The sequence below is a fragment of the Mastigoproctus giganteus genome, chromosome 8, assembly GCF_048544385.1.
Source record: "Mastigoproctus giganteus isolate SK-2022 chromosome 8, ASM4854438v1, whole genome shotgun sequence".
In the NCBI taxonomy this organism is placed as follows: domain Eukaryota; kingdom Metazoa; phylum Arthropoda; class Arachnida; order Uropygi; family Thelyphonidae; genus Mastigoproctus; species Mastigoproctus giganteus.
In genome coordinates, this window is record NC_143582.1 from 103057788 (window position 1) to 103072429 (window position 14642).

At 41.4% G+C, this 14642-nt stretch overlaps 1 protein-coding gene across 4 annotated transcripts in view; it reads right to left on the bottom strand.

The window, feature by feature from the left end:
• LOC150081744 (synaptotagmin-15-like) overlaps nt 1-14642 on the bottom strand; it is a 377464-nt gene that overhangs the window by 113930 nt on the left and 248892 nt on the right. For all 4 annotated transcript variants that reach the window (XR_016547288.1, XR_016547289.1, XM_090379611.1 and 1 more), the window contains exon 5: nt 9680-9773. Coding sequence is in view for 2 of the 4 variants with exons in the window: in XM_090379611.1 (XP_090235737.1) it covers nt 9680-9773 (94 nt within the window). In the remaining 2 variants the exon portion in view is untranslated. The remainder of the gene's footprint in view (nt 1-9679; nt 9774-14642) is intronic.

Sequence of the window (14642 nt, forward strand, 5' to 3'; positions counted from 1 at the left end):
ATATTCTGGCTTATATTACCCATTTATGGACTAATTCAATGGAAAGGTTCGGTGAAACACAAGTAGTTGCTCTTGACATCTCAAAGGCTTTAGATTGTGTTTCGCATAAAGGTCTTCTAAACAAGCTTCCATCTTATGGTTTGCCAACTGTTTTTAGTAATTGGTTATCCAGTTTTCTCTCCGATCGCTCACTGAGGGTGATGGTAGATGTCTCTCTGTCTTCTAACTTCTCCATTAATGCCGGTGTCCCCCAAGGTTCAGTTCTTTCCCCCACTCTATTCCTTTTGTATATCAATGACCTTCTTCCATTGACTGGAAATCCGATCCATAGTTTTGCCGATGATAGCACATTGCATTCAACTTTCCATTTTGAGAAACCTTGTCCTGCTCAATCAGATTCAACTTCTCGAAAATCTGCTGCCAATTCCTTAAATGCCGATCCTCAGGTAATTCTCCAGTGAGGCAAAGACAACTTAGTTGATTTCAACCCTTCTAAAACTCAGTCTTGTCTTATATCTCGCAAAAAGGATTCTTCTGCTCCTATGCTTATCTTTAGTGACAATCCGATTTCTAGGCAAAATGATATATCTATTTTGGAGATTACCCCGACTTCTAATCTCTCTTGGCACAAGCACATTACAAATATTGCTTCCTCGGCATCTAAAAAACTTGGTTTTCTCTTTCGCTCTCGGCGTTACTTTTCTTCTAAACAGCTGCTCACTCTGTATAAATCGCAAATCCGCCCTGCCATGGAATATTGTTCCCACCTGGGGTGGTGCCCCCAAAACCTCTCTCAGGCTTCTTGATTCCATTCAGAAGAGGGCAGTTAGGTTAATTAATGATTCATCTCTAACAGAGTCTCTCCATTCACTTTCTCATAGACGTACTGTTTCTGCTGCATGCCTCTTCTACAGATACTTCCATGGGCACTGTTCTTCTGAACTGGCTTCTATAATTCCCGCCCTCTCTTTCAAAACAGTCCAAGCACGTGCTGCCACCAGCCAACATCGATTTACTGTCCAACTTCAAACTCACAGGACCATCTTTTCATCTTCCTCGTTTATTCATTCAACTGCCGTTTTCTGGAACAACCTTCCTTCATACGTATTTCCTGAAAATTACAATCTACAGAAGTTCAAGTCCAATGTCAACAAATATCTTCTTTCGTCTTCTCAACCTCCAACCCAATCACGGTACTCAGTACTATAGGTTCTAATACCTCTCGTGTTTGGGGTTCACATAAAAAAAAAAAAAAAAAAAAAAAAAAAAAAAATGCCAGAAAAGTGTTTTGTGTTGAATACGTAGTTTTTTGTTGGGTTCTGTTGGGTGTCCTTGCTGTTGGCCGCAGGGCTTCTGGTGGAACCCCACGTTGCCCGCATACACCGCTAGGAGGTAGACAGGCTGCCCATTATTCTCTGGCCCATTATTCTCTCTGCAGAGTCGCCTAAGCTTCCTGACAGAGACAAATGTAAAATAAAAAATAAAAAAAAGGTCGGGTTAGAGTGGGTGGGCTTTAGAGTCAAGAAAAGGGGGGACACGTAGAAATATGGGGGATGAAGTAGAAGGCATCTCCCAGGTACAATGGACTACATCCATCAGGCGAAAGTAAGGGATAGAAGTGGGACAAAAGTTGCCGTGCAAGCGAGCACAAGTGTGATTGCCATTTCGCCCAATCTTCTTGCTCTTCTCATTCAGGTCCGATCGTGATGTCATCCGGTGATCTGTGTCTAAGTCAGAAGGGATATAAATAGGAATGCAGCTGTGGTTGTCCTATATTGGATCTTCTCAGATTTGGTGGTAGCCTCTGTATTGATTCTCAAAATATACGTGATTGTCTTCTCTTGGCTTTGATGATGATCCGGATAGTGACTATATCTATGGTAGGGTCTTCCGTCGTGCGAATAAGTCTTGCGCGTAGCGCGTAAAGGCGACATAGTCCCCTTCTCTTTCGAGGATGTGCTGTTCTTGGTTTTTAGGATGGTAATGTATCCTAGTCAGGAGGAGGCATCTCAAATCTTCATATATTTCGCACTCGTACATCAGCTGGTCCCAACTTTCTAGGGAACCACAGAGGCATTGTGGGTTTTCGGTGATCCCGAGTGCAGTGAGCTTTCCACTGATAGATCCATGGCCAGTTAACAAAAAAGTGACGTACAGGCCAGGGTAGAACCATGTGGGAGATTTTGGGTATACTGTTGCTATTGTAGGAACAAATTTTCTGGTGACTTCTCATTTTGTAGACTGTGTCCACCTAGACTGCCAGACCTGCTGCAAATATGCAGTGAGCTACTTCTTCTCGGCCTTGTTGTTATATGAGGGGTCGGTGGTAAAATCCAGGCAGGAGATGGCTTTACCGTTGGAAAGCATATAAAGCAAACCACATTTGATTATTTCTAGATCTAGAGGTAGCACGTCGGCCAATACTTGAAAGGCATGTGTGCCGACCGTGCAGCAGGCCCGGGTGATGGTGAGCAGGATGACGCGCTGAATCGAGTCAAGCTTCCTCTTGTTAACTGCTGAGGTGGCCTTTTAAAACCAGATACCGGATGCAGTTATGACACATTTCATTTTTTTTTCATTCATTTATTAATTACACACAATATAGTCTCAACATTATGTACATAAAAGTATATACATGATTTATATACAAGATATATTTACATATAAGTATATGCTCTGACAAACATTAAACTCTCGTGTGTGTGTGTGCAAGTGTGTTCTTATTCAGGGTAGTTCCCAGGCATAAGCCCAAATCTACCTTGCGAACTTGGGAATATATAGTCTTTACTAAGCAGTCTTTAAAAAGTATGTTAAATTACCTGAGTCTGATTTTACTGTAGCGCTATTCGCACTTGAAATCCCGCACCCACTGGAGGTAGTGCAATACCAGTGATCTAGAAATCCCGCGCCCCGGGTTGCCCATGCCAGGGAGCCAGCAGGGAAAAAAATAAATAAATAAAAAAATAATAAATAAATAAAAAAATAAAACAACAATAATATTCAATAGTCTGGATGGCACAACTATAAACTTCAAAAATCACAGTTCAACTGAATATTTCCTCAGTTGCTGTTTCACATGCACTGGAACCTCCAAAACCAATAACGGTACTATCCAGCAATCTCCAACTGTACACCATGGATAATAGGACCTTTAGACCACCAGACGCGACGCAATGAATCTGATCCAGCACGGCAGAATCCAGAATGGAGTATTCATGATCGCAGCACAAAAGACAACTAACCAGAGCACCAGACCCAACACCATGAATCAGGTCCAGCACCCCAGCTGTAGAAACAAATAATGAAACTCCATGAAGACAATTAAGACACTAGGTTTGCCTCTCAAGAAAGGCTCTGAGAACAGTTCTTCTTGCAAAAACAGCAGCTGAAAACTCCTGAAATAAATTAAAACAGTCACGATTTGCAATAAGCAAATGTACTGTATCAAATGATAAGTCAGGAATATGCGCCATCAAAATCCGCCTTTGGTCTTCATACTCCCGACATAAAAAAATTACATGCATCCAAGTCTCCTGCTCGCCACATGTACAGAAAGGATCTGTCTCCAACCCTCACTCATATAATTTGGCCCTAAGTGAGCCGTGTCCTGTTAACAAATAAGAAGTGTACATAGAAGGCGTAAACCAAGATGCCACGGTTTTTGCCAATGCATAGTTCACCCGGGGAATATATTTCCTCGTCACAGCTCCAACATCACCACTTTCCCATCTGGTCTGCTATAAATCCATTAATTTGTTCCATATTCGTTGTTTTTCTTCTTTAATATTATTCTCCAAATCGATTGTAATATCCAAAAACGTTATTGATGTACCCTTTTTCAATTTGTACAAAAACCCTCTGTAGACAATAAATAAATCCAATGGCATGGTACCAGCAATTACCTGTAGGGCTTTTGTAGACGCTGTTCAAGGTACTTTCAATAAAGTTAATAACATAGAGCGCTGAAGCGATAAAAGTTTCGATCGAATCCTAGTTTTAGTTACCACAGAAAACCAAACAACAGCCGCATATGCCACTATCTGGAGAAAAATAATCTTATAATACAATGACAACACCCTCTTATTCAATCCCCACTCCTTACGAGAAATCCTAGCAATGGAGCCTGTAAAGTGTCTTACTTTTACATTTAAGTGTGAAACATGTGGGAAAAAGGAAAGTTTGTCATCTATGATTAATCCCAAATACTTAGTTTTAGCAACATAAGGAATTTGAACTCCACCTAAAAGAACTCTTGGAGTTATGACACAGCGACACGGACGATCTTCTTCGGACTCATAATGGCCGATGCATGGAGGAATTTTTGGCCAACTCAACCCTCACCATCATCAATCCGCCAAAAAACCCTTCGACTTTCTCAAGCACCCTGTGGGAGGCCACCATTGATGTTACCCTCGCCACTAGATCCCTAGCTGGTTACCTACTTTATTGGAAAGTTCGAGGGCATGGAGTGTCTCATCTCCGTGGTAATCGGAGATGAGACACTCCATTTCGAGTACCCCAAATTCAAAGACAACTAGTGCATAGACATGCTATTAATAAAGCAGACTGGGCGCTATTCCATAAAACGCTGGTGGCCCACACAAGCAGCTGGAAGATACAAGTCAAATTCAAATTATTATATTAGGGCCACCTGTAATTTCTTATTAATCTCCTCTGCATTACCTCTGCTGCCAGAAACTCCACCAAAAAATATTTCCAGATGGTCTCAATTCATTTTGCGGGGCGTTTGACTCATTTTCTGGCCAAGCGTCCTCGGCAGACTCCGTACAGCCAATCTGCCATAAAATCTCTACCGTTGCATCAAGGACTATCTCTCACAAAGAAGCACAACAATTAAAACACCATACAGCGCGGTTTTCCGACAAGACCACAGAGGATGCCTACAGGGTTCAGTCCTGGGGCCTGTCCTATGGAATATAGTACTAGATGGCTTTCTAACCACGAACCTACAAGATGTTGCTTCCCAGGCATATGCAGATGATCTCGTCCTTACCCTGACAGCGAACTCCAGACAAAAATTAGAAAACATAGCAAATAGGGCTCTTGTCACCCTACAGGAATGGGCTGATCATAGCTACCTACAGATCTCATCTGCAAAAACAAATCGCCTACTACTGTAAGGGACGCTCCATCCCACAAGACAAACACAAATAAAGATACAAAACAGGACTATCCGACTGTCCTCAGAAATTAAATATCTCGGCATTGTATTGGATAGAAATCTTTCCTTCACTCCAAATCTGACCTGCCTTACAAAGAAAATTCGCATCTACACTGCACTAGTAAATAAAATTTCACGACGAGATTGGGACTTGAAAAAGCATGCCCTCTCTCTCTTCGGTCTTTGTGCCCATTATCAACTATGAATTCGGGGTCTGGTTTCACAAAGCTATTTCGGCTGTAAACAGGCGGAGACTAGAAACAATACAACGTGTCATCCTTCTTACCACTACAAGGGCCTGTTGCACAGTCAGCACCCATGCTCTGCAGCTGCTGGCTGGTGCACTTCCGATGGACTTGGAGGTTGTCAAGGCTCCTGCATAGTCTTTGCAAGGAGATCCACCATGTGCCTTGGATTCGCAACTGATCCTGCCAACAATACCAAAGCAGAGAAAAAGCGGCTGACACAACACTTCATGCTGACTTGGCAGTCAAGATGGAGAAATTCTACTAAAGGAAATATCACTAAAAAATTCATGAAATTTCCAGAACCTGCCCAGAGTCACATTCGTGGTTCTCCCGAGGCCTGTACGTTTCATTCCTACTTACTGGCCACGGATCAATCAGGAAAATTGGAAGCGCTGGGTATCATTGACGATCCACTGTGCCGTTGCACCTACCCTGAAAACTGGGAACATCTTATGTACGATTGTGAAATCTTCGAGGATATAAGATGCACTCTTCTCACAAGGATATACTCTCTTCCAAAAAGCTTTGAGCATCAAGTACTGCAAAATAAAGATTATATTGCCTTCACTGGCTTCGTCTAGGACCTGTTCGAGAAGCGGAAAACCCTGTCTAGGACATAAACTTTTAACAACCGGACGATCGCTGGATCTAAAAATCTGACATCATTTGGGCTTGACTCAAAGAAAATAACCTGGCTTGACTCTACTTGCCAAATGGCGACCTGTGCAGTGCTCCCTTGCACTGTCACTTTTGTTCCCCTTTCCGTTCCCCTCTTTTGCTTGATGGAGACATTTCCAGCTCATCTGAGGACACCTTCGCTGTCGCCCTCAAGGCTCATCCTATCTCCCTCTTTACTTCCCCTAAACTATATCCTCATTTTCCTACATTCTCTCTTTTTTTTTTCTTTTTTTTTTTGTGGGCTCTCTCTCTCTCTCTCTCTCTCTCTCTCAGGAAGCTCAGGCGACCCTGGCAGAGATCAGCCAGAGATCTTGGGATTGCCTGGCTACCTCCCAGAGGTAAGTGGTGGGCACCGTGGAGTTCCATCAGGGGGCTCACGGCGAAAAGCCAGATGACAACACAACACTACATACTTAATAAAACGATGTATTACTCAAATGCCGACCGGGCTAGCCAGGTGGATAAAGTGCCTCCCTGGCAACCCAAAGGTCGCGGCTTCGAATCCCGCCTCGGGCATGGATCAAAGTACTGTAAAAACCTTTGGAGGTGCACTATGGCCATAGAAGCCGATGCGCCAACAACTACCAAAATTTAAAAAAAAAAAAAAAAATTTATTACTCAACTTCTGGCTTTCACAGAGTACTGTTTTACCGCATAGAGTACACGGCGCAGCTGTGGGAAACCACCGGAGGTGCCCCCAACCCAAACACTATGGCGCTATGTAGGTGACAAAGTAAATGCAACGATAAAAAAATAACTTAAGTTAATCATCAAAGACTTGAATAAGGTCTTAAGTTTTCTACAAACTTTAAAAAATTTTCTTGTAGAAAATAATTTAACATATGAATTAGTATCAAATATAAAAAATCATAGTTTTCAGTTAATACATAACTGAAGTAATGTAATTTCAAATTGTATTTCCTAGAAGATCATGAAAGAGGAAACTGTATCACGAATCCATTTTATTCAGATTATGTACCAGAATAACTTTCTTCTGAAGAAAAAGAGCAACTTTTAGAAATTTCTTGTGACAAATTTAATCGATGATTTCAAAAACAATACCTTAATCAGGTATTGTTTTTGAAATCATCTTTGGATTACTTTTGGATTAATCATAAGAAATATTTTAATGAAATAAGAAATTTCAGAAAGAGCAACAAAATTTTTAATGCGATTTTGTCGACATATTTATATGAAACAGGATTTTCTTTTAGGCTGTATTTAAAATAACAAATCTAGAACAAGACTCACTTTGGAGCCAAATTTACGTTTGAAATTAAATAAAATAGAATTAGATATAAAGGAACTAATTACTGTCAAACAAGGTCAAGTGTCACATTAAGTCAATTATTTCTGTTATTTATTTAAATAAATCTTTATTTGTCCTACCAAATATAAAATATAGGTGTACATTGGTATGTGTCAAATTCCCTTCATGGCAGAAAATGCCAGGGGATAAACATAAAATGAAAAATAAAAGAATGGCTAAAATATACAAGAAAAGGTGAAATATTAACTGCATTACTCATCGCTACATTTCTGTCTAGAGTCCTGGCAATTTTAGTACCAAAGTTCATCTTAACACCACATCCATTGAAACAACTTGTGCGAGATATACACTTGTTCAATTGCGTACACACAGTTCTTGACAGAAATGCATACACTACTAGGCAACAGTAGCCTTACCGAACCACACTGAGGTTTGTTTCCTATATTTCGGATCTTCTATGAGCCTTTATAGGTCAATTCCAATATGTGCTAAGCACTGAATTGATTCCGACGCACTGGCTAGTATAAAGCTGTCGGCCGTCTTCAGTCTGTTGGTCTTCATTCTCAAGGATTTCGTGCCTCTTCAGGCAGATGACGGGATGTGCCACTCACAAAGCTGCCAGAAGCAGAAGCATGGTGATGATATCATGCCAGTTATCATTTTGATTGCATTTATTAATCGTTTCCAGGCAATGGTGTCTGGTAAAACGCTGTAGTTTAAGCTGTTCAGAAAGCTGTGTGGTCCTTAATTGTTGAGGGAGATGGTGTTTATGGTTTACTCACTTCAGCAGCCAGAATTCACTCGCATATATTTTCCTAATGTGGGTAGGGTCTGACGCCCGCAATTCGGCGCCATACAATATGGCCGAATATACTGTGGTTCTTAAATATTGTGCGGTTGTTGTAGTCTGTTTTACGCGCAAGAGATGCTGTTTGGTTGCCCAACGGTAGTATTTCATTTTCTTTACAATCAGGTCAATATGCGATTTCAACATAAGTTCGGTATCAAATGTTACTCCCAGATCTCTATGCGTCTCAACAATTGGAATAGATATGCCATTTAGTTTTGGGTGTTCAAGCGTAGGCGATTTTTTGAGCGAGAACACCATCATTATAGTCTTCTGCGGATTTAGGGCCAAGCCAAATTAATCTAAGTTCGCAAATAAGTCCAGAAGCTTATGATTAATCTGGTCACACAATGCACTATTGGTCATGGACGATTGGATGGGCGTTAAGATCTTAATATCGTCTGCTTAAGTGCATACATCATCCCTATCCTTGCAGAACGGAATCATCATGGCAGTAAAGAGGAGTCCAGATAAGACTACACCTTGTGAAACTCCTGCATGGAGTTGGCATTGAAGTATCTGATTGTCTGTGTGGTAATAAATGGACGGACAAGTAAGTAGGGCGTGTAGGAACTTCAGCAAATTTCCTTTTATTTGGAAGGCGTGTTGGAACAGATGAAGTATGGCATGTATATCCAGACTATCGAAGCTGCTTTTATTTGTTCAATTTCTCCTGATTTATGGCATTTAATTGTTAATGATTACAAATAGATCACCATGTTAATCAAGTATTTTATAGTTTATTTTGTATTGTTTTGTTTAATATTTGTTATTTAGTTTGTTCGATTTTTATATTAAAATGATAAAATTTATAACATAGCCTTATTAGGCGAATATTCTTTACTTTTCCTCTTAATACAATTACATGTTTTAATAAGTGGTACCGAATTTTTTTTAATTTTCGTTTTGGTGGTACAAGTATTAAAGAAGGTTGAGAACCGCTGGTTTATATGTTTCTGTTCTCTACGTGTAATAAGTGTAAAATATTAGATTCCGTTTGGACCACTTTCTAACAAATGTACATTGTTCCTAGTTAGAGCCTATCGTTTGATTATATATATAATTTATATCGAGTTCACTATGTAATTTCTTTATTTATTATTATTATTATTTTTTTTTTTTTTGCTGGCCCGCAGGTCTGGGCAACCTTGGGGGCTGGATTGCTGGCACCCGCTGGTATAGCACTTCCTTCGGAGGGTGCGAGATTTCGTATAACTCCGAATTTCAGTCGTGTGTACAAGTATTGATCGCAATTAACAAGAGTTTTCGGTTTTCACAAATTATTATTTGGTATGAAATTTATAAATTATTATTTGGTATGAAATTTATAAATTATTATTTAGTATGAAATAATAATAATTTATTTTACAAATAAATTATTATTATTTTTTTAATTGTGGAAATAATACGCCACTCTCGATATTTTACCAACTATAAAGAACATATTTACTTACTTGAAAAACAAATGTTTCATCGAATTTTGGGTTGGATGTTTTCTTTTTCAGTTTGGACTGCAAATATCGCCTCTCATCTGGAATGATGTGGATTCTGTACGAAAAGTAACAGCTTAATTTTTAATGCTGATCAGTGTTAATTCTGAGAGTTCATAATGGCAATATTTTCTACCACAGTAACAAAAAGAAAAAGTTATTTCATCTGGAATTTTATTCATGGTAAGCAATTAAAATCACTTATTTTTATAAAATTTACTAAAAGCTAAACTATATAATATCGGTGTAGATACACCATATTATTATTATTTTTATTCCTCTTATATTATATCATATTATTTCTCCCTGATTGGGGGATTGCACTTCGTGACGGGTACTGCTACCAAGTACACAGGGTGGTTGTAATGTCTGGTGTTACTGTCGGTCGAGGAAATCTCTGACTATACTACAGGTCTTCAGGATTGCGACTTTCTGGAGTTCCTTGGAGGTGTTCTCTGGGAGACCTATTGCTGCTAGGCTGCTATGTAGAGTCTTTGGTACCACACCGATTGTTGACACGATGATTGGGACAGTTGATACTTCTTGCATATGCCCCGTCTCTTTGATCTCATGTATCACGTTCGTGTACTTCCTAATTTTTTCTTCATGGGTTTTCTGGACATTACTAGTGTTCAGTACCGCTATGTCAATCAGGTAGGTAGCCTTTTCCATCTTGTCCACAAGGGTTATGTCCGGTCTGTTGTGCGGGATGGTCTTATTCGTTATTATAGCGCGGTCCCAGTACAGCTTGTGGGTTCGGGTCTCTAGTAGTGCCTGGAATTCGTACTTGTAGTATGGTACACTTTCTTTAGTCAACTGGTATTTCCTCGCTAGCTTATGATGTATTAGTCTGGCTACCTGGTCGTGTCTATGAGTGTACTCACTCTGGGTGATCACCTTGCACCCCGCAATGATGTGTTGGATAGTTTCTGAGGCCAGGTGACATTGTCAACATGTGTCATCTGACATTCCGGGCTCCTTTGAGATGTATTTTCTATAGTTTCTGGTGTGGATTACCTGGTCTTGGATGACCAGCATGAATCCTTCAGTCTCGGGCAAGAGCGTCCCGATTGTGAGCCATACATTGAAAGCAATATTATCGATGTGATCTTGATGGAGGTCATTGTAATGTCTGCCATGGAGTGTCTTTGCCCATTTTTCTATCTTCGTTGCTTGTACCGTTTGGGTGTGGGGGGGGGGGGTTTCCTGGCTTAGGTTGAATGGGGTATACCACTTATCTATCTTCCTTATGGCCTGGTGGAGTGGTGCTGTGTTGTCCTCGAAGTAATCTTTCAGGTTAACTATCGCTGTTTTCTGTTCTTCTGTCAGGTCTATCAGGTCCCTTCCTTCCTCTTTCCGAGGTATCGTTATTCTCTCCACTTTTTGCTTTCAGCAGGCTTCTGAGTCTCTAATGATATTTTTCGGTCTGGCACTTCTTGATTTCCTTCTTTTCCAATCAGCCTGCATCATCCCTAGGTATTTGTAATTCTCTCCTTCTGTCATAGCTTCGATCTCTTTACCAGTCAGCAGCTGGTAGTTTTTGGTCAACTAATTTTCACTGGTGTAGTGTGTGGGTCTTGCATTTTTCTAGGCCAAATTCCATCCGGATGTCCTTGCTGATTTCTTCGGTGATCCGGAGTAGCTCTGGAGTTGCTTCTCCGTTGCCGTGTAGAGCTTGATATCATCCATGTATATCAGGGGGGGGGGGTGTACAGGTTCTTTCTTCCTTCTTTGAGGTTATATCCATACTTGTTGCCGTTGAGCATGGTAGATAACGGGTTGAGTGCTGGACAGAACCATAGTGGGCACAGAACATTGCACTACCTCGAATAAGTAACACTTCATTAATAGAGAAGACTATTGTTCTTCGGTGGGCACCACAACGCAAAAGGCACCGTTTCAAAGCTAGTTGGCTTTTCATCGGCGGGTGGGCAGGATGAAGTGTTATTGCAAGCATGACAACCCAGTTGTGAAGTTAAAGACGCAATACGAGAAATGCCTAAATGTATATGTGATAATACCGCAAAGCAGAAAAGCATAGAATCGTGGCTCACCTGCTACAGCTGTGGCAGGACAGATGGACAGCATCAAACAAAGGCGAAGTGACGAAGAGGTTCATACCACTGGTTGCCAAGACTTATCCAAAAGCCCCCCCGTGGTTTAACCCGGGGTTAAATGCAACCTACTTACTAACAGGCCATGGCCCATTCAAGGCAAAATTGAACATGCTGGGTATAACGGAGGAGCTAACTTGCACCTGTGGTGAGCCTGAAACATGGCATCATATAATGCACGACTGTGAGTGTTATGAGGAACACAGAAGCGTGCTAATAACTAAAATAAAGTACATACCGAAAAACAAAGAACACCATCTCTTGGACACAGAAGACGACTACGCGGCTTTCAGCAAATTTGCACGAGAAGTCTTCGACCGAAGAAGAACAGAAATTGCCATCCACAATGAATGAAAGTAAATTACATACTCGAAGAAAATCGACCACCCCCACAAGACTGCAAAGAGCAAGAGGAAATCAAAATGAGCGTGGAAGAAGACAACCCCGACCAACGTGAGGCCACAAACGGGTCAAAGGACCCAACAGGACCCTACAAAGATCAAGAAAATAGCGAAGTGACAAGGAACCTGGTCAGACACAGCCACTGGAACTACCCAACGAAGATGAGTACAGGCAAACAAACCAAGTGACAAAAAACCCGGACTGGACATAAATGCAGGAACTACTTGCAGTACGCCATATGGCAGTCTGAATAGGACACCCTAGTCCTATTCACCTTTAATTCCCAATCCCCAGGCAGGGGGAGACGGTTTCCTGTTCCCTCCCCTGCCACTCCCCGCTTCTCTACTCCTGGTGGGGCATGGGCCTGCCCCACTGCTTTTGGGGACACCTACTCTATTGTCCCCATACTTCTGGCTTTTCCCCCCCAGTCTTTAGTCTCCCTCCCTTACTCTGTCTATACACCAGCGTATGTCCCACACAATGTTAAAAATTAAAATATGTCCAAATTCAAACCGCGCAAGCAAAACTCTTTCGGTTTAAACCTTTTTCAGCGATTATTTTATTTTATTATTATATATATATATATATATTTTTTTTTTTTTAGGCCCTAGCCACTGAAATCTCAGGAAACTAGGTGGCAGGGCCTGCCAGAGTAAAATATCAACTACTGGGTGCCTGGTCTGCCTCCACGAGGCTAAGTGTGGACAACGTTGGGCCCCAGTAGGGGTCTAGCGGCTAAATGGCCAGAAGAACAACGGTACACAACACTACACTTACAAAATCCATGCACTTTTAAATCTCTGGCCTTTACAGTGAACTGTTACACCTACAATGAAAGCAATGCGGAGTTGGGGGAAACCTCCGGTGCCTCTAGACACGAATACACTTTACACTTTTTTCACTTTACACTTGTGATAATATTTAAATAAACTAAATGCAACAAGGCATAACATTTTAAGAGTTTAAGATTCTATATCTATATAATATCGGGGAAGATACACCATAAACAACTCTTAAAGAAAAATCACGATAGTAGTGTGAAAGGTATCATTTCATCTGTATATCATATTGTGCTCCTCCTACACAACGAGTCACCAAGTTTTGCACTACTTCGAATAAGTAACGCTTCACTATTGTTACTTATTTTCGGTGAGCATCACCCAGACGGCACCGTTTTTATATGGGTAAGGTATAAACATCCTCTTCCATACTCACTGCCCCTCTTAGATTTAGGAAAGAAGAAAGATAAGAAAAAAGGGGATAGCAAAGGGAAGAAAGAAAACCTGCCATCAGAAACTGAAAGGGACAGTTTTCACCACTGGTCACACCTGCATTTATTACAATAATCTTACAACCCAATTGGGTCAATCTCGTTCAGAAACACTGCGTGGAAGGTCCAGTCCATGTGACTGCCTGCTCAGCAGCCCTACTCTATTACTCTCCCTTCTTTACATACGGCTTTTTCGGATTCAGTTCGGTTCAGACAGTCCAACCTGGAAAGTCTGAACCAAATGTGATGAAATCTTCAATCACGTGACTCTTTTCTCCACTGTCTTCCCATCACCATCCTCCGCGTGGAGTTCCGATCTCCGACTTGGAGATTCACTCCCATGATGCTTTGTGCTTATCGAACTTCGTTATTTATTTATTTATTTTTTTTTTGTTGGATGGCAGCACATGTTCCTCAAGGAACATGTGCTGATTGGTCCTTGAGGTTGTCCCAGACATTCTCTCAGATATGCCAGACAGCTCTGTACTTGCTACCTGGGAGTCTAAAACGCTGATGGAACTGATGTTCGGGTAACACTCAAGTCAAGTGGACCCAATTTTGGCGAAGTCCGCACGGTCTGTGGCAGCCAAATCCTCTCTTTGAACCTTCTCGATGGTGGGACTGATAGTAATCCTGCGTATAACCTCCATGCACAAGTACATGGTGGGTGACCACCCAGGTGTGAATCAACATAAGCAGGGGTCGAGGTGTGGCGCCCACACCACATGGAGGAATGCCGCCCCTCTATGTTACCAGGCAGCATTAGGTGGTAGATGACACTCATCAACCGGTGCAATACCACCACTTTGCTTATTGGAGGTTTGAAGTGGTGGAACCCATGTTTAGTCTCTAGAGCTAAGTTCCGGTCAACCCTTCCCTATCTCTTCCATCATGCAGTATGATTGATGCCTTTTGAGGTTATGATGAACATCGTGGCGAGATCCAATATTTCTTACATTTCGAGGGTACAGCTCTAAAACGGTGTTCGCAGGCTGGCCGCTAGTTAGTACACCGGACCGAACCTATTGGTAACTCTCTAGGAGGCTTTCGGATCAGCTAGTGTATAATCTTGCTACCTCTACTCTGCCAGATAGTGATTGGAGGGATCCGAGTAGTGTGTATGCGGGAAGCATTGTCGAGG